General features: G+C 40.6%; 2 protein-coding genes across 5 annotated transcripts in view; one reads left to right on the plus strand and one right to left on the minus strand.

Moving 5' to 3' along the window:
* GPR156 (G protein-coupled receptor 156) overlaps window positions 1–15,511 on the minus strand; it is a 110,037-nt gene extending 94,526 nt beyond the window's left edge. The window contains exon 1 of one of the 4 annotated variants that reach the window (XM_006057595.4): window positions 15,316–15,511. The gene's annotated coding sequence lies outside the window, so the exon portion shown is untranslated. Of the gene's footprint in view, window positions 1–6,447; window positions 7,474–15,253 lie in introns of those variants that run through there. The other 3 variants (XM_045165591.1, XM_044942264.2, XM_044942259.2) reach the window with 3 other exon arrangements.
* Window positions 14,976–16,219, plus strand: LOC123332952 (translation initiation factor IF-2-like). Its single transcript, XM_044940445.2, has 2 exons — window positions 14,976–15,837; window positions 15,984–16,219. The coding sequence occupies exons 1-2, from the start codon at window positions 14,976–14,978 to the stop codon at window positions 16,217–16,219; spliced, it is 1,098 nt and encodes a 365-aa protein (XP_044796380.2).
* The last annotated feature ends 9,275 nt before the right edge of the window (window positions 16,220–25,494 follow it).

The following is a 25,494-nucleotide window of genomic DNA, read 5'->3' on the forward strand; positions in this document are numbered from 1 at the left end:
GCAGAGGTGGGAGGTGGACAGGATGGGAGGAAGAAGAGTGGACTTGATTCACCACTGTAATTTGAAACTTAGCGGAAACAAAGCTTTTGGATCATGGGGCTCTGTATTAATTCTTGGACCACACCACCATTCTTTCCTAATCCCTGTGTTATAAAGCCTCTCCTCTCCAGGGCTTCCCAGTTCATAGTCAGTGATTTCTCCACAATCTGGAGAACATTTTTGCTCAAGATTAACAAAGAGCAGAAGTTAACAAACAGCAAAGTTGAGAAGAACATACTCAACTTTTAAATTTGATATTAACTTGTAACTTTTCTTCCAGTGAACCTGATTTCTCCCTTTGCTTACAGTGTTTAAACATTTCTGGCTTCTTGGTAGAATTAGAATGAATCAGACTGGCTATTGGAGTGGGTCCCCCATAGGACCTGAAAAACACTGCTGTAAGCACCAGGTTTGCTGTAAACAGTAGGTCAACTGAATGCAGGGCACACCCCAGGGTCCCTGGGCCAATTCAGCCTCCATCTCAGTACATGGAGTTTGGCTTCATTTCACACATCCTTGGACTACTTGGAATAATGAGTGATATTACAATGGGCAAAGCCAAGGCTGAATTTAAATCTCAGCTCCATCATTTTCCATCTATGGTGCCTTAAGTTAGTCACTTAACTTCAATTCTTCAGCTGCCTCCTCATAGGTTTTGTTGATGATTAAGTCATATGATATCCAAGATGTTCGTAAACATAACTAATATACTAGACTGTCAATAAGTACTGGCTTCTTTCATCTCCAGAGTAGAGGAAAGGGTCATCTGTACAGAAGACTTGGGTCATATAATCAAGGTTATAGATCTTTCTTGTTATAAAGTTTCTAATGGAATCCTGAGTTCTTAATCATTGTTTCTTCTAACAGGAAGAGTAATGATCTTTGTATTTTATGTAAAATCAGATTTTGTAAGATGAAATTATAGATCCCTGATAGTAGAGACCATGTTCAATAATTCAATAAATATTGATTGATCAACTATTGTGTCCTGGTCACTATGCTAAGAGCTAGGAATGCAACAGGGAACAAGACAATGAGGTTTTGCTCTAGCACCTAACACAGTGCCTGATACTTAGCAGGTGATCAGTACATATGTGTTGATGTGAACCCAGAGATGTTTAGAAAACTCTAAACTTTATAAGAGTACTATACTCCTGGGAACAACCCTCAGGACATCTAGATACTACTATAACTCAGCAGAAACAGGTTTGATTCATACAGAAGGGCTGGAAAATCCCCCTGACTACTGTAGGAGCATCTTCTGCTCCTGCCCTGATGTGGTTTGCTGACTTTTTTTGAACTCTTGGGTATAAACTGGCACAACCACATGAACTGGGCGTGAGTCACCACTGTTTTATAGATGGATCTTAGAGACCTGTTAATATTCCACACTATTGCCAGGGACTGGAGTTGGGAATTAAAAAAAAAAAAAAAAGCAACATACTAAAACCCTCACCAACTTCCCAGAGTTGCACTGTTACCTAGAAGGTACTATTATGCAAATTATACATGCATGATTTCCATAAAAACCAGTCACAAATGTCAATTAGTGCTCATTAATATGCAATAAAATTCTCATTTGAAAACTACTAAGAGCCAAGAATGAATTCCACTTGGCTGCCCTCCTTTAATGAGAACTGCTGTGAAGTGCTCTATGCTATTTCTCATCAGCGAAACAGTAAGGTGTCATACAAATCAAGCTTCAGGCAACAGAAGGACCAGACGGAATGATCATTTGAAGGTTTCAGGGGCTGGTTTTGGATGGCTCAAGTTTTATGCTGCTATAGCTGAAACCTCAGCCCTTTTGGGTATCCAGAACATAAGCTGTGTGAATTCATTAATCTACCTTTCAAATAGAGCCATGGTAATACTGAACACTCCTTCAAAAGAAGTTTGTGAAGGTGCCACACAGCTGTGAAAACAGTGAGGTTCAGTCTATTGAGAAAGCAATGTCCAATTCCTCAAAAGAAGCAGAGGTCCAAGGCTCTTGGAATTAATGGGACTCATCCCTGAAAAGTCTTTTTGTTAGAATTTCTGTGAGTGAACTTATATGCTGTGGGCTTCCCTGGTGGCTTACCTGGTAAAAAATCTGTCTGCAATGCAGGAGACCTGGGTTCAATCCCTGGGTAGGGAAGATTCCCCTAGAAAAAGGAAAGGCTATCCACTCCAGTATTCTTGTCTGGAGAATTCCATGGACAGAGGAGCCTGGCAGGCTATAGTTCTGCTGCTGCTGCTAAGTCACTTCAGTCGTGTCCGACTCTGTGCGACCCCATAGACGGCAGCCCACCAGGCTCCCCCGTCCCTGGGATTCTCCAGGCAAGAACACTGGAGTGGGTTGCCATTTCCTTCTCCAATGCATGAAAGTGAAAAGTGAAATTGAAGTCGCTCAGTCGTGTCCGACTCTTAGCGACCCCATGGACTGCTGCCCACCAGGGTCCTCCGTCCATGGGATTTTCCAGGCAAGAGTACTGGAGTGGGGTGCCATTGCCTTCTCCGAGGCTATAGTTCACAGGGTCGCAAAGAGTCTGACAAGACTAAGCAACTAACACTTTCACTTTTCACTTTATATGCTGTCTCTCCAAATTCCACTTTAATCTAGACACTGGATTTCTCTGAAATGTTGTTCAGTGTTGTTGTGCAACCCAAGACACTGTGTAAGAGTGATACAGGCTCTCTGAGGATAAAAAGATGGAAAATGCAAGCTATTAACAGCAGACTGTTCATTCTGCTGCTGCTGCTGCTGCTAAGACGCTTCAGTCATGTCTGACTCTGTGCAACCCCATAGACAGCTGCCCACCAGGCTTCCCTGTCCCTGTGATTCTCCAGGCAAGAATACTGGAGTGGGTTGCCATTTCCTTCTCCAATGCATGAAAGTGAAAAGTGAAAGTGAAGTCGCTCAGTCGTGTCTGACTCTTAACGACCCCATGGACTGCAGCCTACCAGGCTCCTCCGCCGTGGAATCTTCCAGGCAAGAATACTGGAGTGGGCTGCCATTGCCTTCTCCAGTCTGCAGCCACTTCCTTATCAAAATGTCCTAAATTTGGCTTGGAAGCATGGGGTACAGAATAGGCTTTTCTAAGAACAGTTTAACCCAGTGGTTATCAAACTTTAGTGCACATCAGAATCACCTAGAAAATGCCTTTAAAAACACTGATTGCAGGCCCTTATCACCAGAGTTTCTGATTCAGTAGGGCCTGAGAATCTGCATTTCTAGTGAGTTCCCAGGTGATGCTGCACCTGTTGATTTGGCATTCATACCATGAGAATCTAAGTCTACTTGAATTTGAATTATTCACTAAAAATTAATCTCAGAGACATACTACTGAGAAATTAGACACCTAGAATAGTACTCAATTTATTCATTCTTCAAACCATAATTCTTAAATAGTTCTTTGGACATGAAATACTGATGAAAACTATTGACCCTCTTCTGAAAAACATGTACAAATATGTAATATTTTACATATAAAATCAGAAGGGGGAATCATAGCCCATGTCAACCTCTCCTATAAACCCCATTCATGTCCAGTGAGGAGGCTCATTTCAAATCACAACTCAGGTGAAGCTAGGGATAAAACTTTTTTTAAATTAAGGTTTCTATTTATATTGTTCTCATAAATCAAATACTTGTGGCTACCCACAAGTAAAGCATGATGCATTAAAAGGATGAAAGCTATGAAAAACTCTGTCACCAATTAAAATATTTTAATAATCCTTTTTAATATGTCTACTCTTTATCTAGTACAATAATCTGTCTTTTAGTTGGAGTATTCTATTTATTCTTATGAATTACTGACATAAACGAGTTAAAATTTATTATGTCACTGTTTTATTTTCCCAATCTGTCCTATGTTCTTTTTTTGGTATTTTAAAATATTTTGCAATTGTATTTTATCCCATTTTCCTATTAGCTTTTAAACAGCTCTCTTGAGGTATTGTTGTTGTTGTTTAGTCACTAAGTCTTGTCTGATTCTTTTGCAGCCCCATGGACTGTAGCCTGCCAGGCTCTTCTGCCCATGAGATTTCCCAGGCAAGAATACTGGAGTGAGCTGCCATTTCCTTCTCCATTATTGAGGTATAAATTACATTAAACTGCAAATATTTAAAATGTCAATTTGATAAATTTTGACATATCCATACACCTGTGAAACCACTCTTGAATTCAAAATAAAAAACAAGGAGTGATAATCCTTCAATTTTGTTCCTTTTTTGAAAGTTGTTTTGGCTATTCTAGACAGTGCACACTTTCCAGGGAATTTTAAAATGAGATTATCATTTCTATAAAACGGTCATCTGGGATTCTGATTGGCATTATATTGAATCTATAGATCAGTTAGGAGAGAATTAACATCTTAATAATAATGTTCTAATCCATTGTCTTTCAGTTCACTTGCTACTTAAAAAATGCCATAGATTAAAAGTGGTTTATAAACAACAGAAATTTATTTCTCACAGTTCTGGAAGCTTGAAGTTCAAGATCATGGTGCCAGCATGACTGTGTTGTGGTAAGAGCCCTCTTCCAGTCTGCAGATAGCTGACTTCTTGTTATACCCTAACATGATGGAAAGAGAGCTATTCAGCTCTCGGGCCTCTCCTTATAAGGGCACTAATCATATTCATGAAGGTTTCCCTATCCTTCTGACCTAATCATCTCGCAAAGGCCCAGTCTCCAAATATCATCACACTGGGGACTAGATTTCAACTATTAATTTTGGGGAGGACACAAACATTCAATCCATAGCACCTGTGAACAAGATGTATCTCTCCGTCTATTTAGGTCTTCTTAAATTTCTCTCAATAAGGTTCTGTCACACACTGAGGTGGGCCAACTGCTTTATTCAGTTCACTAATTCAACTGCTAATCTCTTCCAGAAACACTCTCACAGATATACCTCCAAAATAATGGGCGATACAAAGAGACACATGAAATTAACCATCAGTGTTTTTCAGGCCCTTCCACTTTGGTGGACCCAACACTCCCATTTTAATCTCCCCAGCACAGTAAGATTGCACTAGCTCTGATGAGTTTAGCTTTTTAGCATTGCTTTCTGTTTGGCTTTTTTTTAATCCTTGGTCTGTGCTACTTGGGCTCCTCGGGTGGCTCAGACGTAAAAAATTGCTCTGCCAATGCAGGAAATGTGGGTTCAATCCCTGGGTTGGGAAGGTCCCCTGGAGAAGGAAATGGCAACCCATTTCAGTATTCTTGCCTGGATAATCCCATGGACAGAGGAGCCTGGCAGGCTACAGTCCATGGGGTAGCAAAACAGCCTGTCATGAGTTAGAGACTAAATAACAACAACTGTGCTACTTATACATTGGCGAATGACTTGTAAGGAAAATGGCTCAAATTTATTGCACTAATTCCTCTGAGTCTCTTTTCTTTCCATGATCATGACCTCTATGTCCCAGCTCATTTAGTGTCCTTGAATTCCCCCTTTTTTCCCTCCCCAGCTCTATCAGGCTGCAGAATGTTCTGCTCAGCTTCTTTGATTCTCAGTAGCTTCTTTTTGCTTGGGTTCTTAGCTTTTCCTCACATGCTACTTAACAAATGGCAAATGTCTCAAGGAAAAATGCAACCCAGAATGTGGGGCACTCAATGAATTTCTCTTCTTTCTGAGGTTTTAGATCTCAAGCAACGCATTAGTAGGTCTTTTATGCCTTTAAACAGATTATGGAAATCTGGATTTTCCAGGTGTCCCCTGTGGGAGCAACAGTCTACTACCAGATGGTTCATTATGGGTAGAAGCAGATGCTTAATGTCTTATAATATGTTTCACCTTAATTTTTTTTTTTAACTGAGGAGACAAACTGTTTAAAGATAATCTTTAGAGATTCAAATCACAATGAAAACAGTATAAAATATAACTATCCTACTATTAACTCTGAGACCAATTAAGATACATTATAGAATCCCTAAGTTATGAGACAAACCTATTATAGTGACTGACTATAGTCAATTATTAACTATCATTTTTACTCCATCAGTACATATCTGAAAAGTTGATGAAAAAGTATGTATTAATACAAAGAATGATGCTTATTCTTCAGGTTTATACATGTCCAAATGAAAGTTAAAATTTCTTCTTAGAAATTAACGACAATAACTTCTATTCTGGTTTTCTTTTCTTTCTTTAGTTTTCAATCTAGGACATAAAAATTCATTTCAAAGCTACCAACCAAAAATTGCAGCATGTATTATAGAAGCCAACAGAAAAATGTCTGTCACAGGACTTAATAATTTTGAAGTCATCTAGGATGACTTAGCTAATGTTTGCATTCTGAACACAGAATTAGAGGATCACAGATCTCCATAGCATGTCCAAGAGCTCATAGACCCACACAGCAGCCTGCAGCTGAGGATTTAAAAACCCCATATACTTCTTGCTACTTTGGCAGTTCATTACTTACATTTCCCTTGTTCATACTCACTGGCTTCCCTTAATGCTTCTCTGATATTTTCTCTAGCCCTGGTGTGGTGAAGAATCCTGCTCCTTTCCAGTCTTGAAAGCTAGACTGAATTTTCACATGCAAACAAGAGCAAAACTAAAAATGAAAACCAAGTAGTCCTGGGAAGCTCACTACTCATACCAGGCTAAGTAAAATCACTTGTTTAAAAATGTTTACATCTGTTGAGTGGCACTGATCCTTAAGGTGTAAGACCCCTACCTTCTCAACTAGTTATCCTCATGTCAAGTAATCAGCTGAAGTTGATTGACTATATACTCATAAAAATCCCCAAATCCCTCAAAATAGAGGGAGAAGACTGGGATGGAATCAAAGAACTTTTCTCAATCCAACTATTAAGGAAAGGACATAAAAACATAGCAGATTTGGCATTGTGAAAAAGCACTGTAACAACCTTTTCTCTCTGAAAGCGCCTCCCTCCCCACTGATTGGGCTGCTCCTGCCACAGATGAAGACCATGGATAATTCCTCAGCATGGAATAAATGAACAAGGGGAACTGTAAACAGTCTAGCCAACCAGAAGCAATAGACACACAATGCAACCAAGACACAGCAGACCCTGCTCCCCATCGAGCTGATATAATCCACACTTGGCAAGGATGAGTTCTCACTGCAGGGCTCTCCTGCCTACATACACAGGCTCCCCTGAAGAAATGCGGTGGGAGAGTGGAGAGCAAGACAAAAGGAGGGAGGCTGCTGGAGCGGAGACCCACAGTGAGCAGGAAAATTGTGTGTGTTCCATTTGACCCAGAAATGCCAATCTGGGGAATTTTCCTATGGAAATAAAAACCAAAGTGTAAGGATAAATGTAGAATATTTATTGTAGCATAATTTGTTTTGTTTAAAAGAAAAAACACTGGAGGATAACCTAGAATATCTATCAATACAAAAATAATGGGAAAAATTATGTCTCCAAAGGAATATATGTAGTTGTTAAAAATTGGATCAACTATATGTATGTACCTATAGTAATGTACTTAATATAATAAATAAAATGAAACATAAAGTCACTGGTATTATATGATCCCATTTACATATGAAATAGAAAATACCTAGGTTTGAATGTAGAAAAGGACAGAAGAAATTTTTTTTTTCAGGAAGACGGAGGGGAGAGTAGGTGGAGATTAGTAACGTTTTCTATATTTACTGTTATTTACTAGACTTGTTATAATGAGTATTACTTTTATAATTTAAAAATGTAATAAATTTAAAATATAAAAAGAATTTATTGAGACTATTATTTACAAGTAATGCCAGTGGATGGTACAGTTCTCCAGCATTTGCTTTAAATTGATCCTGGTACACAGAGGTAGGCAGCAACTTTTGTTCCTGGAGAGAGGCCTCACTACCTGTTCCTCAGAAGGAGCCGATTAAAGCACAGACTCGACAGTGTCTCTGGAAAAGGCCAGTGGTTGTGAAATGAAAAGTACATCCACCTCTCCAGAAGCTCAGCCGCAGAGGTTCCCAAGAGGCTGCTCGAGTCAGTAAGCTGAATGAGAGAAGAACAGTGTTTTGTCTGGAAAAATCCCACTACTCCAGCTACTGACAGCTTTTGTTGCCTCCAGTTTCATATTTCAGAGATGTGATGTATAAGGATGGCCTGGCAGCTTCAGGAATAAATATTAAACTCTAGGAAAGATGCTGCTGTCCAGTTGCGAAGTGCTCTGTGTTAGCACCTTGGTGGACCACTGGAAGCCGATTATGGGACTTCCAGTTGTCGCCCAGAGAATGGCATTAAGGCCTTGAAGGTGTGACATTTGGCAGAGTGTTGGCAATTTGGCTTCATGCTGATAAAAGCTTCCAGATCCTTGGCGGGGGTGGGGGTGGGGCAGCAAGAAATACATGATATTCAACAATGAACAAAAAATATGCAGAAGTTAGCAGCCTGAAAGTGACTATACACTCCACTGGTATTACTTGTAAATGATAGTCTCAATAAATTCTTTTTATATTTTAAATTTATTGCATTTTTAAATTATAAAAGTAATACACACTCATTATAACAAGTCTAGTAAATAACAGTAAATAGAGAAAACATTACTAATCTCCACCTACTCTCCCCTCCGTCTTCCTGACAAAATCACTTCTGTGATTTTCATTCATTTTCCAACATCTTTTTTCTATTCTGGTAAAATCCTAACTGTCCTCCACGTATGCCTTTTCTTCTTTCTTCGTACTGAGTCCCTTGAAAGATTATTTTACTTAATGTTTTACTGAGTATCATAGAAATCCATGCTTATAATAGCAATCATGGGAAATACAGATAGAAAAAGAGAAAAATAATCATTCATAATCCCACTGCTGCTAATATTTTAGAATGCTTCTTTATACTTACTTTTTAAAGTAGGTCTGCATTTGTATATCTTTACAAATATCTCACATACATAACTAATATTATAAATGAATATGAGAGAACGTGATGGAAGTGTGAAGGGGTTTGGACAGTATATTACTGCTGGGATCTGCATGGTTGTGGTGTGGCTATGTGTATTAATATTCCTCAGACTGACTGAGAGCAGCCTCATGTCTCAGCCCTTCTTTTCTCTTCACAACTGACTTTGGCAGTCAGCAATATTTGCACATAAAGATTCCCGTGGGTGGTTATTTGATCTTCTTTTGTCCCAGTCTTTCACTTGCAGATAATCGGGTACCCAGGACCCCAGCCAGTCACTACTTTCTTCCCTTTCCTGTCTCCTGCCATCATCTTTCCTGTTCCCTTTTTACTCCAATCTCCAAACAACATCCAAAAGCAGGCCAGGGAACAACATACAATCACTGAAATGTCCATTACGAGAAGGCACTCAGTTAAGCATGAACCCTCTTCACCTGTTCGGAGGAAATACACAGCAAACATGGCCCTTGGGAGATTTCACTTCATGCAGAAAACTAAGAATGTCTTAAATATTGAAGGATATTGTTAGTCTGAAGTCTTGTTATTTCCCTAGTTAAGACTTTCGCTTCTGCCTCCTCTCTGAGGGTCTTCCCAGTTACCCTGGGAAAATCAGGATGGGAGCTGACAGTGCTGATTGAGAGGCTGACATTCCAACATAGGCAGAAGGCAATGGGAAGGCCCAGTGCATTCTCTTCTGGGTGTTTCCAATGTCACTCTGGAACATGTACCCACCACCGCAAGAGAAAAGTTACAAACAGCAAGACCCTGGGCAGAATCATGAAGTTTCTCTATGGGGTCCTCCATGCCTTTTTCTGTCCTCACACCAAGAAATTGCTTCTCCCCATCAGAATTCCAGAGCTCTGCAGCTAATCTACACATAGGCAAAGTTCCTCACTGCTGCGCTGAGGACTGACTTCCCCAGGACCATCACTTCTACTTATCTCTTCTTTATCACAAACATCATAAAGCGAAGATGATGGAGAGGTTTCACACCCCTTCCTCCCTCCCTATTTTCATTATTCATTAAAATAAACATCCTGAGGCACTTCTGAATAGGAATCTGAAGGGAACACATGTGGTAGGTGGCCGAACAGTCCTGTCTATGGGTTGTCAATCTGCACGGCCTCAATCCTCTGTTACCAGTTGCCTCTCTAGTCACTGCCCAGTAGCCGGGTCAAAGCAAGTCTGAATTCTGTAGCGATGGTGTGCCTGTCTCATCACTTGGTCCTCTGTTGCCTGCAACCCATCAGAGGATGCAGCATACAGCCTATGAATTCAGTTTGACTTGGAGTATTTGTGTGATGGATGAGACCTGTTTCTGGCTAGTCCCAGGAGTATACTGAATGAATCTGACCTCCTTCTGTTTACATCCTTTAGAGTAGATTTTACAAAGGCTCTAGACTGGATTGGACGCAGCAGAATATTCTGGAAGTGCCTTGGACATAAGCAGACCTCAAGGCCTTGCTTGGGCTAGAGGCACCGCTCAAGAATTGCTCAAAATCTGACCTAATCAAAAGTTACATGATTCCCTTCAACAAACAGACTAAAGTCCATGCTCCTGTGTCCTTTACAAGTTGGCTTTTAGCTCTCCTGCTTTATCTCTTACTGCAAACCTGCCCTAACCCTCCCTGACACCCCCTCTTCACCTTACTCAGGCCACACCAGCACTACAGCCCTGACTCGAATGTCTGCTCAAGTTACTCTGTCTGGAAATGCCCTCCCACGCCACACAGCTGCCAGTCAGAGAGCCATAACTCCTTCAGAACTTGACTCAAAAAGCACTTCTTCCTTGGAGAAGAAAATAACAATTTCTCCTGAGATAGCTAGTTCTCTCCCCCAACCTGGAAACACTCGCTAGCCTCCACTCCTTCTCCCATATTTTCATAGCAGGTGTGATGACTTAATTATAGCACTCAGCATAGCTATCTTATACAGGCCTTGTCTACCTTGGTGTCAAAGGAACTGTGTCCTTTAAAGGCTTATTCCTTTATTCTTCTACTTGGGATGAATGCATTCCATCTAAAATAATCGATTCCTCCTCATGCTGACAAGCTCCTTTCTACCATCCCTCTGGGCTCACACCCTCAGGGGAACTCCATTAACAGACTCTGCTTTTTCCAAGTCACTGTTGTCAGCCTGTCTCCTGGTCCAGATACTATTAATGCCCATTTTTCTGTATGCTCATTCTCCCCCATCCCTAGAAAGCAAGGCACTCTGCAAGATGGGTTCAGTATTACCAATGTTCTCTGGCTGTATCATCTATCTCTGTCTGAGTAGCTCATGATTATGACAAGTGTCTCCGAAAAACACCTTGAGAAGCCTAGATGAAAACCAATGCCCCATGGAAACACATAAATATTTTATCAGGCTCTGAACAAGACTCTTACTCTTAAATATTTAAACCTCTTGAGAGCAGAATGCTCAGTGGCTGATTAGAGTCAATTTGTACTGGGATGGGGAGCTGAGAGGAGGCAGGGAATACAACAGCAATGGCAGCAGCATTCTACAGTCTCTTTTAGGGACTGAGAAACACTGAAAGCATGCTTGAGGGCTCCCCAATTTGCCTGGACACGCATTTTTCAAGTGCTCCCCCTCTGCAGTGGGAGAGAGATCAGCACCCAGTGGGGCTGTCTGGAGAAGGCGCTTGCTGGGGTACAGGCAGGTTCCATATTGGGTACAGCCACCATAATCTTGCCATCTTTCTCTCAGCACTGGTGGCATGAAGATTTTCACATAAAGTACATAGGACTTAAAATGAGGCAGACTCTATAAAATGTTCAAGGCAGCTTTGTTCAAAATACCCCCAAACTGGAAACAACCCAAGTATCCATGAATAAGAGAATGGGTAAATAAAAAGTAGATATTCATACAGTTGAATACCATCTTGGAATAAAAAGAAATGAACAATTAATATACAACCACAAGGATGAATCTCAAGACACTGTGCTGAGAAAAAAGAAGGCAGACATAAAAGTACATACTGTGTGAATGCATTTATATGATGTCCAGGAACCAGCAAAACTATGATAAAAGAAATCATAACAAAGGTTGCTTCTGGGGGGGGGTGGGTAACTAGAAAGGGGCATGCAGAAAATTTCTAGGATTGAAATTTTTTATATATTGTTTGGGATGAGGGTTTGTCAAAACTAGCGCAGCTTCTAACATAGGATTCAACTTCAAAGCACTGTGGGGATAAGAGTGGCTACTTATCTCCAGGATCATCATTTACCTATAAAATATTGATTAACCTGAATCACTTACAAGGACTTCTAGTATTTTACCAAGGGTTATGCCACCCTTATGGGAGGCAATGTCTTATCTGTGTCATTTAATTATCTAATTAATTCGACAATTATTTATTAATTTATTAATTGCTTACAATATGCCGTGAATAAGACAAAAAATTTCTTGTCCTTATGAAGCTTACATTTGAGGGGTGGAATATAGAGATGATTAATAAAGAAAGAGACATACTATTCAATGCCAGGTAATGGTAAATGTAGTGAAGAAAACTAAAGTAGGGTCAGAGGACAGGGAGTGACAAAGCGTGGTTTTGGATTAGGTGGTCAAGGAAGACCTGATGGAGGAGGTCACATTTGAAAAGAGCGCTGAATGAACTGAGGAAAGAAGCAGTGTAAATATTTGAGGGAAGAGTGTTCAGGCAGAAAAGAGCAAGGAAGACAGTAAAGTGAGGGGAAAGATATGAGGTCAAAGAGGCCAGATTCATAGGGTTTTGATAAGTCCCGGTAGAGAGCTGGATTTTATTAAAAGTGTGAGGGATCTTATTTCACTGGAGAATGTTAAGCAGAAGAGTGATATTATCCAACTTATGCTTCCCTGGTGGCTCAGATGGTAAAAAATCTGCCTGCAATAAGCGAGAACCAGGTTCAATTCCTGGGTTGGGAAGATCCCCTGGAGGATGGCATGGCAACCCACTCCAGTATTCTTGCCTGGAGAATCCCAAGGACAGAGGAGCCTGGCAGGCTACAATCGATGGGGTCGCAAAGAGTCAGGCACAACTGAGCGATTAAGCACACACACGTTTTAAGAATGGGAAAAAGGAAGCAATGAAGAGATATGCCTAGAATTCTTAGGGAAAAGTCAGAAGAATAAGATCCTTTCCTCCACTACTCAAAATGTTAATATCCTTCACACATCTGTTTCTTGACCACCTTTCAATTTAAGTTCTGTATGTCTGAAGTTTTTCACAATAAAATGTTGGAAGGGAAAATAAAAGAGAAGTAGAGACTTGAATCCCTTATCAAGCAGAACTCATCAGTAACTAAATAAGAATGTCATGGTTCTCAATGCCTTTCTGCATAATAAAGACTCTGATTTTCAACGAAAATGGAACATTCTTTTCAACTTTCAAATCCAACTTCTGGGCCCAAGTCAGTCCATGGTCCATTGTCTCTGTGGGAAGGCAGAGCCTCACTGCTTCTTTCTTCTCTCCCCCACTGTTCCCACTTACTCTCTAAAAACCTACAAGGGAGTAGAGAGAAATGCAAATTTGGGAGAAGGAGGGACTTTTCAGAGTTCTATACTCCCCCAACCCCATCTGGAAATGCCCTTATGGTCAAACAACAAAAAAGGAAATATTAAAACTCTGAGCAGGAAATAAACTGTTAAGCACCTACTGTCCACCTCAGAGAATCTCTTTCCTTCTGTCTTTATCACTCTGCCACTATTTTGAGAGTCTTTTAGGCTGGAAGTCTAGGCAGGAAGTTGCTTCACCCTACCCACCCCAAGTCTCCCCCGGGCCACAATTCTGCTTTCACTAGACTTGGAAGTTCTCTATCCCGAGGCCACCATAACTCAACGTCTGCCAGGCTCAACCCTGGACTTTACTGGGGAACAGGGAGAAGCTAAAAGCTGGAGTGAGAGAAGAGGAAATACAGGGAGCAGTCTAGAGACAGTGATGGCCCTGAAGTGGAATTAGGTTGGCAAATTTGGGACCAGAGAGCTACCACTCGCCTCCCAAGAGATCTCTAACTCAAGCAAAGCCTGCCAAGGCATTTTATTCTCCAGACTCAAACTGCCTTGCATTGTGTACTACCACATCCTCAGCCATTTATCTCCATATCCATTCGCTCCAACTGCAGCAAAGGAAGAAGCTACTGTTTTGCAAGCCTGGCTGCTACCCAGCCTGCAGGGAGGCCTTCTATGCTGCATTTAGCCATTGGTAGGAGAAGGCAATGGCATCCCACTCCAGTACTCTTGCCTGGAAAATCCCATGGACGGAGGAGCCTGGTAGGCTGCAGTCCATGGGGTCGCTAAGAGTCGGATAGGATTGAGCGACTTCACTTTCACTTTTCACTTTCATGCATTGGAGAAGGAAATGCACTGGAGCAATCCACTTCAGTGTTCTTGCCTGGAGAATCCCAGGGACGGGGCAGCCTGGTGGGCTGCTGTCTATGGGGTCGCACAGAGTCGGACACGACTGAAGCGACTTAGCAGTAGCAGTAGCAGCAGAGAAAAATTAGTTTTCCTTTGCAGGCCTAGCTGCCTCATACAATTACATCACAAATTTTCCAGCTTTTAATCCACACCACGTAGGTATGGAATAATTTGATATTACCCTCCATACCCTGGTTAAAGGACTACACCAGGAAAGATGTTTCATTACAGGCTAGGACATAATTTGCCTATTATTCATGCACGCAGGTACCTAGGAAACCAACAAAGGGAAGAGTTAGAGCATGCCATGAAGTCTTTCCCCACAGATTCTTATTCTAAAATGATAACAATAAAACTCAAATTTAAAGAAAAACTTCAAAGTTCATATTCCGCAGCGCCACAAGTACACCAAGATATCCACCATTCAAACACCGAGCTAACAAGTGGCCTCTAGTTTCAGATAGAGTTACAAGGATGCTGCAGCTCCCGGGCGACTCTCTGCCCAGAACAAGGCAGTTCGACAGAAAGCAGAGCAATAAAACGTTCTGTATTCAGGACTTCACAACCCTCGTGAGGGAGTCCACCCTACTCGCCACCTGGCACCCTTAGGGTGCACTTCCCCCCCACCCCCCGACAGGCAGGTTTGGGGACAAGCCCCGTGAAGAGCCTCTGGAGGGTCTACATGCCGTTCTCGGATCCCTCCGTTTCAGGAGGCTATCGCCTGTTTAACAAAACAGAACAGCCGCAGCCCCTCTTCCCGACAAATACCAGTAGGCTTCTCTCCTCAGGAAACTGCCACGGGCATCCCCGGTCAGTGACCCCGGGCTCGCCTCCAGTTTCTAAGATAGTTTCTTCACCGTTTCCAAAGAAGCGGCCCAGATTCTGCAAAGCAGAGAAAGCCCTTCCCCCCTTTCCACTTTTTACTCCAGAATTTAAGTCTTTGCCGTTCTGTGGACATACCTTGCCCACAGAGCGCTCCTACAAACTCCCGACTATGGGATCCTCCAGGGCGCGCCGCTCACCTCACCAGGTCCTGGACCGCCGAGGAGCGCCAGGCCCGCGGCTGGCGGCAGAACGCCGGCGGTGCCCGGGTCTCTCGCGGGTTCGCGGAGCCGGAAGGGACGGGGAGGGGCGGGAGCAGTACCGCAGGGCGCCGCGCCCATCACCGCGCTGGGAGCCGGGAGGCGGCCGCGGAGGCGGCGGGACGGCGGCGCCCGGCTCTGCTGTCTGCGCGGGACGTCGGGTGCCTCAGGGGCCACCCGGGCCGGGCTCTGGCGGGGCCGCGCCTCCCGCCCCTCCCCTGGCACCGCCCCGCGCGCTGCGCCGGACCCCGCGCTCGGCCGCTCCCGGCCGTGCGGACCCGCGCCCCGCGCCTCCTTCGCCTGAACCGGGCTGCCCCTGGGGGGTCTCGGCGGCGGAGCGGCAAGAAAGACGCCCATGCTCCAGTTCCCAAGAGCAGGAATTATGTCTGAGATTTTGCCCTGGACTTTCCCCGGATCTCTCATTCTCTACAGCCAGACCCTTTCCTGTGGAACATACAGAAAGTGACAGGGACCAACTTGATCATTTTATTTTACCTCAGAATCTCTCCCTTCTTTTATATACAGCCCCTGTATATTCTGCAAGATAGTGGGATTTTTCTCCCAGCGTGGTTCCCACTTTCAGTTCCATTGTTCTCTTTCTCAAATAGGTGTATCCCCAAGCCCTCAGCTGCCAGGCACAAAAGGTTTAACATCTTCTACCAAGGCCTGCCCTATTTACCTCAAAAAGGTTTGTAGAATCTTTCTCCTTTCTCTGCATTCCCATATTGCTGCTCTTGTTAAACTTGATTACCTTGGCCCGAATCATTTTAAGTTTCCTAACTGGTGTTCTTGTCTCCTGCCTCTTCCCACTCCCAAAACAGAACTAAGAATGCTGCTTTCCTGAAAAAATAAACACACAAACCTCCGCGGCCGCCCCCGACCCCCACCGTAAGCCCCCTCTGCAAGTGGAATACAGTCTGAACTACTTTCACAGTTGGAAACCAGCTTACCATTCTAACCTTCTATCTGCTCAACACCTGTGTTCCAGTTATACTGTGTTGGGCCAATTGCCGTTCTTTGAATATATCCTGGGTGTTTAATGCCCCTGTGTGATTTGCTCACTCTGTTCTTTTATTCTGGATTTCTCTTCATCCCCATCTTTACCTGTTGAATTGTTCCCAGACCTTCAAGAGCCTACTGAGATGCCTTCTCCTTTAACAATGTTCTTCCAGAAATTCCCAGTCAGATCTGAGAGATCAATTAACTTCTCTTTCCCAACACTCGGTGCTTCTGTTACAACACTTACTAAGTTGGTCTGTATGTTACAGCTGGCTGGGTCCTCTTGGTTCCCCACTGTCATAGCCTGCAAGGCATAAGATGTTTCTGACTCAACTTAAATCCCATGGCAATTGGCAACATGCGTTTTAAAATGAATAACCATCCTTTAGTTGTATATAAACTTTGCTTATTGTAAAAATTCAAATAAATGAAAGTATAAGGAAGGAAATAAACCCCCAACACACTGAAATAACCACTGTTAATGTTTTGATGATATTTTCATGTATATATTTATGCATATGTCCATCCATCATTTATCCACGAATGGAATTATCTCATGTATGTTATGTTTAGGATACACCCTTTTTTAGTCTTCTCTTTTCTTACCTGACTCTTCCCTCACTATTCCCCCTCTCAACCATTTTAAAAAAGTTAAGCATGCTAATATAACAATATATAGGTGTATTTTACAAAGTGAGGAATCGTAGTGTAAACCCTTCTCTGCTTCTTGCTTTCCTCATTAAACAATGTCATAAAAATCCTTCCAGTTTAACTGGTATAGCACTGATTCATTCTTTTATTTTAGAGGCTGCATAATGTTCCACAGTATGGATGTACCAAAATTAACTCAATTCTTAAAAAAAAAATTTCCACTGGCACCAGTGTTTAAATAAATATCCTTTATGTGTATCCAAATGCCCTGGTAATTTAATTTCTGAGGGACTGATTTCCAGGTATGAGATTGGTCTATTTAAAATGTTACTAGATTGCCTTCTAAAAGACCATAACAATTTACTTTGCTTATTTTTAGCCATTCTGCTAAATGAATAGTGATAATTTGTTGTTCCTTTAATTTTTATTTCACTGTCTACTAGTAAAGCTGTTTGTTTTCTGTTTCCCCTTTTGGATATTCTGTTCTATGAATTGTTTATTCATATACTTAGTTCACTTTACTTTTTGAGTTATGGGTCTTTTTCTTTTCTAAGTGTAAGAATTTCCTGTATGTTACATGAGATCAGACAAGATTGGGAGCGTTCAGGGTGGTATGGCATTAGACATAATATAGATAGTAACTATATATGTATGTCACAGGTTAACATGTCATGTGATTTGCAAATACTTTTCCCAATTATTCATTTACTTTTTATTTGTTTAGAATTTAAAAACCAACTACAACTTATTCCAGTTTGTGGCAAGTTAATATCACATGCCTTAATTTCACAAGTCAACATAGCACTTGGAAAACTAAAATAGACTTTAAAGTTTCAAACTTCTTAGGGAAATCAATCTTCTATTTCAGTATTTAAAAAATTTGACATACCATCTTACTCTCTTATCCTTATCCCATACTCAGTCACTATTAATCCAAATTGCCCTATTCACAAATATACTTCTGTTTATAGTATAGTATAAATTTCTATGTATTATTATCTGGCAGAGTCACATTAAATAGACCATTTTGATTCTTTAATATTCTGGTTAACAAAATGTTAACCCATTTAGAGGTCATCACCTATTTATTTTTGCCCAAACCCACTTATTTGGGAAAATGCCTCCCATGCAATTCTAAAGATCTGCCAGGCTAGGAACTCCTCTTTTGACCGTAATGGTGGGCATGACCCACACTAGAACAGACAGACTCTATGCTCCAGGTATTTGAATCCTTAATTTTAGACTGACACTGTCTTAAAATGACTATCCTTAATACAAACCACTAAAATCCTCAGCTCTGCCTTGTTTCTTTTGATTGTATATATTTTTATTTGTTTAGAATTTAAAAACTAAAATTTATTCTCTTCGTGGGTGCCCTGGGCATTGTAATTAACATCCATACCTAAAATAATCTAATTTGGAGTAATACCAACTTAATTTCAATAGCATACAAAGCTTTGCTCCAGTGTAACTCCATCCCCTCCTCCCTCTTTTGTGATATTTTCACACAAATATTATTTGTATCCTTCTTGCACTATAAGCTCATCAACTCACTTTTATAATTAATTACTTTTTCATTCAGTTTATTTTAAAATCAATTAGGAGAAGAGTTACAAACAAGAAATCAATTTATAGTATTCTTTTGTATTTATCTACATAGTATGTTTACCAGTGTTCTTTATTTCTCAACGTGGATTTGAGCTACTGCCTAGCTTCCATGGTGGCTCAGACGGTAAAGAATCCACCTGCAGTGCAGGAGACACAGGTGTGATCCCTGAGTTTGGAAGATCCCCTGGAGGAGGGAATGGCTACCCATATTTTTGCCTGGAGAATTCCAAGGAAAGAGGAGCCTGGCAGGCTACAGTCCATGGGGTCGCAAAGAGTTGGCCACGACTGAGTGACTAACACACCGCTGCTGCTGCTGCTGATTCGCTTCAGTCGTGACCCTAGTGCCCTCTTATTTCAGCCTGAAGGACTTCCCTTAGCATGTATTGTGGGCAGGTCTGCTAGCCACAAACTCTTTCAGTTTTTGTTTCCTTGTAATGGTTGAATTTCTTCCTCATTTATATCCAATTCTGGATATAGAATTTTTGGTTGATAGGTTTTTCCTTTTAGTACTTTGAATATATTATCCTACTTCCTTCTGGCTTCCATAGTTTCTGAGGAAAGTCAGTTACTAATTTTACTGATGATCCCTTGGATGTGAAGAGCTGTGTTTCTCTTTCTGCTTTAAAGTTTCTATCTTTGGTTTTCTAAAGTTTGACTCTAATATGCTCAGTTATGGGTCTCTTTGTGGTCATCATACTTACAGTGTGTTGATCCTCTTGGATACGTAAGTTAATTCTTCTCATCAAATTTTGGAAGTTTTAATCTATCATTTTTTCAAATATATTTTTGTCCTTTTCTCCCCTTCCTCTCCTTCTGGGATTCCCATTATGCTTATGTCAGGACACTTGATGGTGTCACACAAATCTCTGAGGTTTTCTTTTTCTTTTTTCTTCTTTCTATTCTTCAGATTGCATTATCTCAGTTGACTCATCATCAAGTGTGCTGATTCTTTCTTCTACCTGTTAAATCTGCCATTAAACCCCTCTAGTGAATTTGTTATTTCACTTATTGTAATTTTCAACTTCAGACTTTGAACTTCATTCTTTTGTAAAATAATCTCTTTATTGATATTCTAGATTTTATGAGAAATCATTCTCATTCTTTTTTAAAAGCTCTTTATGTGTGATTTCTTTTAATTCTGTGACTATGTAATAGCTGACTTAAAAACCTTTAATAGTAGATAAAAAATGGATTGACGTTAGCACTGGAACTCTGACCAAGTTAAGCTCCTAAAGCTCCCCCACTGCCTGTCACTCATGCTAATCGTTCTTAAAAAAAGATAGCCTCCATACTTCACCCTCTTGTCTCTTCATCTTGACTCCCTTTTAATTTTGTTCCACTTGTAATTTAAAAGAAGGCTTTTACCTTGACATTGACTTGAAAACCATTAGAATTCTCAGACTTCCCACTCTTTACCCAACTAGTAGCATCAGGAATTGAGACTTAGCACCTAGCTCAGTTTCTTAAGATGCTCCATGCCTAACCTCAAATTGACCTTCTAGTGTTGGCTTCAATTTGCATTACCAGGTAGAAAGCTGTGACAGGTTAGTGAATGGTACATTCTAGAATGGACCATTATCAGAATGGCATACATACTTTTGTTATCTATCAAATGTAAGAGATAACAACCCCTCCCTTTCCATGATTTCTTGCCTTGGTCCAAAACATAGTTCTGCTTTCTCAGAAGTATTAAGGAGAAAGCATCAGAACTTTTTGTTCTTTCACCTCCCAGTGTTTCTTATGGGAAATACAATGATTTGTGCGATTGTTATTTTAGAAAAAGGTTCACTGCATATAAATAGCCATGTTCTTCCTTCACTTTCTGTGGAATGATCTTACCCACAGGGGATATGCAGTCTTCTTGTCTTTATGCAGTAGACTAGCTAGAACAGACTGCATCTATATTTGTATAAGTTCTGCCTGTTCTTGGGTGGTTTGGTTCAATTTGAGATGAAGGAATGTGAAAGGTATATTTTGACTTCTGAACCAGGCTGTGTTCTCCAATCTAACATTTCCATGAAAAACTGATACCTGGGGAATTCCCTGGTGGTCCAGTGGTTAGACCTCTATGATTTCACTGCTGAGCACCAGGGTTCAATTTGAAGAGAAAACTAAGATCCCACAAGCTGAACAGTACAGCCAAAAAAAGCTGGTATTTGGATTATAGTCTGATTCCTGGATTTATATTTCTATTGTTCAGAACTCAGAGGCAAAAGGGATGATTCTCCTTCTAGCATTCCAATTATTGGTGTTTATTTTGTGCAATGTACTGCTAAGAGCTATGAGAAATTCAAAGGATTATGTACATGATCCTTGTCCTTTAAAAATTTGCATTTTTATGGTAGAGTTAAGACATTTAAACAATAACAGTTCAAATGAGAATGTCATCATCAGATATTTTGGAATCATTTTCTGTTTTAGTTTTGCCATCAATACTAAAGATACAGATGTTATGGTTTCTGTTTTCAAAGACCATATAGAACAGGGAAAGAAAAGGGAATGTGACTTCATTTAAGAAGGATAAGATTTCAAAGGGCAAATGTGGGAAAAGATATTCCAGGTAGAGCAAATAACATGAGCATGAACTTAGAGGCAAGGCTTTTCAGGTGCCAATGCAGGAGACATGAGACACAGGTTTGATCCCTGGGTCAGTAAGAGCCCCTGGAGGAGGGCATGGCAACCCACTCCAGTATTCTTGCCTGGAAAATCCCATGGATAGGGGAACCTGGCAGGAAGGTCTCACAGAGTTGGACATGACTGAGCAACTGAGCACGTGTGCACACACAAACTCAGAGGCAAGAATCAAGGTAAGCAGTTTACTTTTGATAGAACTGGAGGGATCTTTGAGGAAAGCAATGAAGATAACTGGACAGGTAGATTGGAACTAGACTGTGTGGTTTCTTGATTTCTGGCCTAATTAGAGGCATTAGAGCCTAATGGGGTTAAGTGTCAGGTAGAAAAGAAATCTCCCAATAGAAGATGAATGTCTTAAGAGGGGGAAAATTGTCCCCCAAATAAATACTTTCCTTTGTAATTTACTTGTTATACAGTTATAGAATATCAAAACTGGCAAAGACTTTAGAAATATTCTAGTTCAAAATTCTTATTTTTAAAATGAAGAAGCTCAGAGAGATGAAGTTAATATTCATACCAAAAAACCTTAAAGGTGATGCTAATCTGAGAAATCTACTCCAAGAAATAAAAACTGCAACAGCATCATTTTTGGAAAAGAAGGGAAATGCTCTTCAGAATTCCAGTAACACAACAGGTAATTGTGGTGCTGGAGAAGACTCTTGAGAGTCCCTTGGACAGCAAGGAGATCAGACTAGTCAATTCTAAGGAAAATTAACCCTGAATACTCATTGGAAGGGCTGATGCTAAAGCTGAATACTTTGACCACCTGAGTGATGAGCCGACTCATTGGAAAAGACCCTGAAGCTAGAAAAGATTGAAGGCAAGAGGAGCAGGGGGTGACAGAGGATGAGATGGTTGAATGGCATCACTGACTCAATGGACATGAGTTTGAGCAAACTCTGAGAGATAGTGAAGGACAGGGAAACCTGGCATGCTGCAGTCCATGGGGTCATGAAGAGTCATACACAACTTAGCAACTGAACAACAACAACAAGAACTATTTCAGCAACACAAATTGAATAATTTCATATAAAGCAAGTGGGAAGATTTCTGGTCCTTACATGTATGGATACTGATCTTGAGTGAAACAGGAGGACTGAGTCATAGTAATTAGTAGATTATTTTTTCATGTTACAGTCATGTCCCTAAATGACGCTTAGGTTAACTTTTCAATCCCCAGCAAGTCTTTAAAGGTAAGAGACATCTTTTGTTGGTGCTTGCTGGAATGATGGGAGGCCATTGGAAAGGGCTGCCATTATGAGTCTTAGCAGGGAACCTGTCTCCTAGGCCTTACTTGTCAGTCAGTTCCATGGGACAGGCAGAAACAAGATACAAAGGGGAACATCTGTGGGAAACAGAAGTAAACATCATATTAAGAATAATTAAATTAATAAAATGGACATTCTCCAAACCACTTTCGTCACCAAATGCTTAATGCACTGTGGCCCCACATAGCCAGAGGGAGAGTTTTAACGTGTATGAGACTCCCTGAAACTAGATGTCCAGAATCCAAAAAAGTTGATGCAAGCTGCCAGTCCTTTGAGGTTGAGAAGCTTTCTCGTTGTCCAGCCTTTCTTGGGGATAGAAGTTGAGAAGGGCAGCTTTAGTGCTCTTAAGCAAATGTTTTTCTGTTTTGCTTTTTTAAGAGACAAATTTGTTTATTCATGTATGATACAATTCACCAATTTTAAACTTTACAATTCAGTAGTTTTTAATATATCCACAGATATGCACAACCATCATCATAGTCAATTTTAAAATAATTTTATTACCTCAAAAAGAAACCCTAATTGATGAGAATGAAATGCAGAATTACTATATAACAATTGCAATTCTGTGTATATACCCAAATGAATTGAAAGCAGGAATTCAAACAGATATTTGTATACTCATGTTCATGGCAGTATTATACATGAGGCAAAAGGTGGAAGCAATCTAAATGTCTATGAACAGATGAATGGATAAACAAAATATTGTATAAACATACAATAGAATATTGTTTAGCCTTAGAAAAGAATAAAAGTATGACACATGCTATAACATGGACGAAAATATTATGCTAAGTGAAATAAGCCAGTTACAAAATGACAAATACTATATGATTTTATTTATGTGCAGGGTCTAGAATAGTCAAATTCATAGAGACAGAAGTAGAATGATGATAGATGCTCTGGAAATGTTACTGAAACAGTACAGAAATAAAAAATTTAGAGTGTATTTCATAATTTCTCCATACAGGTATATCTTCATTTAAGAATATATCATGACATTTTTCATGTTAGCTCACAGGAATTTATTTCATTGTTTTTAACAGTTGCTTAGTAGTCCATTACATGAATGTGCCATTATTTGTTTTAGTATTCTCCATTGATAAAATTTGAGTAGTTTCTACTTTTTCACTGAAATGACACAATCAAGATATTTACACTGTTTCTTTGTGCTAGTATTTCCTGGAAGTGGAATTTCTGAGTCAAAGGTTATGGACATACAGTGTTGTGTAATCTGCTTTTTAAAAAACCCTATTAATATATTATGAACCTCTTTTCAGGTCATTAAATATTTAATTTAGCTGCCTAATATAATTTATGGAGGTATTAAAATTTATTTTTCCAATCTCCTAACATAAGGAATTATTTCTAGACGTTCACTAGATTGTTTCATTATAAACAACTTTGCATTAAACATTAGTTAAATCTTTGCATGCACGCTTAAAATTATACTCTTAAGATGAATTCCTAGATATAGAATTGCTCTTTCAAGGAGCATGTATATTAAAAGTAATAACTTTTATTGTTTTTCCTTATTATAGAAATAATACATAGTCATCCTAGATTAGAAAAATATAGATAGGTAAGAAAATCAAACACGAATAACGTCACTATCCAGAGGTAACCATTGGTAATGACATGGAGCTGGTGGTGGTTGGTGGTTTAGTCACTATGTTGTGTCTGACTTTTCTGACTCTATGGATCCCTCTGTCCCTGGAATTTTCCAGGCAAGCGTACTGGAGGTGGTTGCCATTTCCTTCTCCAGGGGATCTTCTCAACCCAGGGATCAAACCCGTGTCTCCCACATTGCAGGCAGACTCTTTACCAACTGAGCCACCAGGAAAGCCCCACTGCTAACTAGTCTGTCTGCATACTTTTTCTTTACACAAATGCAAATATAGAGTATATGCTGCTTTGAATCATCTATGATAAGCATTGTTTCAATTATCTCCATCACCACTTTTAACATCTGTACAATATTCTGTCTTATAAATGCACCAGAATTTATTTGCTAAGTCCTTATTGCTGGGCATTTAGGTTCTTAATGTACATATTTTGAAAACTTTTCAGGTGAATGCAGCATACGTGTTATGTTAGCTGCTCAGTTGTGTCTAACTCTTTGTGACCCCATGGACTGTAGCCCACCGGGCTCCTCTGTCCATGGAATTCTCCAGGCAAGAATACTAGAGTGGGTTGCTATTCCCTTCTCCAGGGAATCTTCCTCACACAGGGATCAAACCCAGGTCTCCTTCATTGCAGGCAGATTGCCTACCATCTTAACCACCAGAGAAGAACATATGGGAGAAATCATCTCCCTGTCAAGAAGCCCTGAACAAAAGTTCCTGCCTGTTTGTGGACTGTGGGCCAGGGGGAGGGAGAGAGAGAGAAGGGCTAAAAGTAAAGAGATACTGAGTCAAAGCAGAGAAAAGTGCCCAGAGTTCAGTCAAGGCCCCCAACGAGCAGGACTGAGTGGAGACATCTAGGTTAGGAATGGAACTATGTGTATGAGCATGGCTGGCTGGATTAGGGAGAAGGAAGACTGGGTCCTTGACTGCAACTCCCTCCAGAAACTTGCAATGGATTGGCAGTGTATAGTCTGGTGTGGGGAGGGCAACTTCTGTCCATGAGGCCTGCTAGGCAGAGCCCTGCAATTTTCAATGATCAGTTCTAAAATATCACACATAGGATTTTGGCCTGGAGCTGAACTCTTCAACAAATAAAGACAAAACTTGCCCAGCATCTGTCCGCGCCAGAGTATGCAAAAGTGCCAGTAGAAATGGAAGTCTGTCAGGGACTTGGTAGAGAAGACTGAAATGATTTCTTTTGTGGTATATAAACTGACATCTGTGGGCAGGACAAAGAATTCCAGCATGACCAGACAACTGAATGAGCCTGAAAATCCTAAGTGGGCTGAGCCAGGATATGATGTAATGGGTCCCCTCCTTTTGGGAGATGAGAC

The sequence above is a fragment of the Bubalus bubalis genome, chromosome 1 (genome assembly GCF_019923935.1).
Source record: "Bubalus bubalis isolate 160015118507 breed Murrah chromosome 1, NDDB_SH_1, whole genome shotgun sequence".
NCBI classification, from domain to species: domain Eukaryota; kingdom Metazoa; phylum Chordata; class Mammalia; order Artiodactyla; family Bovidae; genus Bubalus; species Bubalus bubalis.

Coding starts and splice junctions, on each gene's coding strand:
- LOC123332952 (XM_044940445.2), top strand. CDS start 14,976: ATGCCGTTCTCGGATCCCTCCGTTTCAGGAGGCTATCGCCTGTTTAAC. Junction 15,838..15,983: donor TCCTGTGGAACATACAGAAA/GTGACAGGGACC, acceptor TTTCTCAAATAG/GTGTATCCCCAAGCCCTCAG.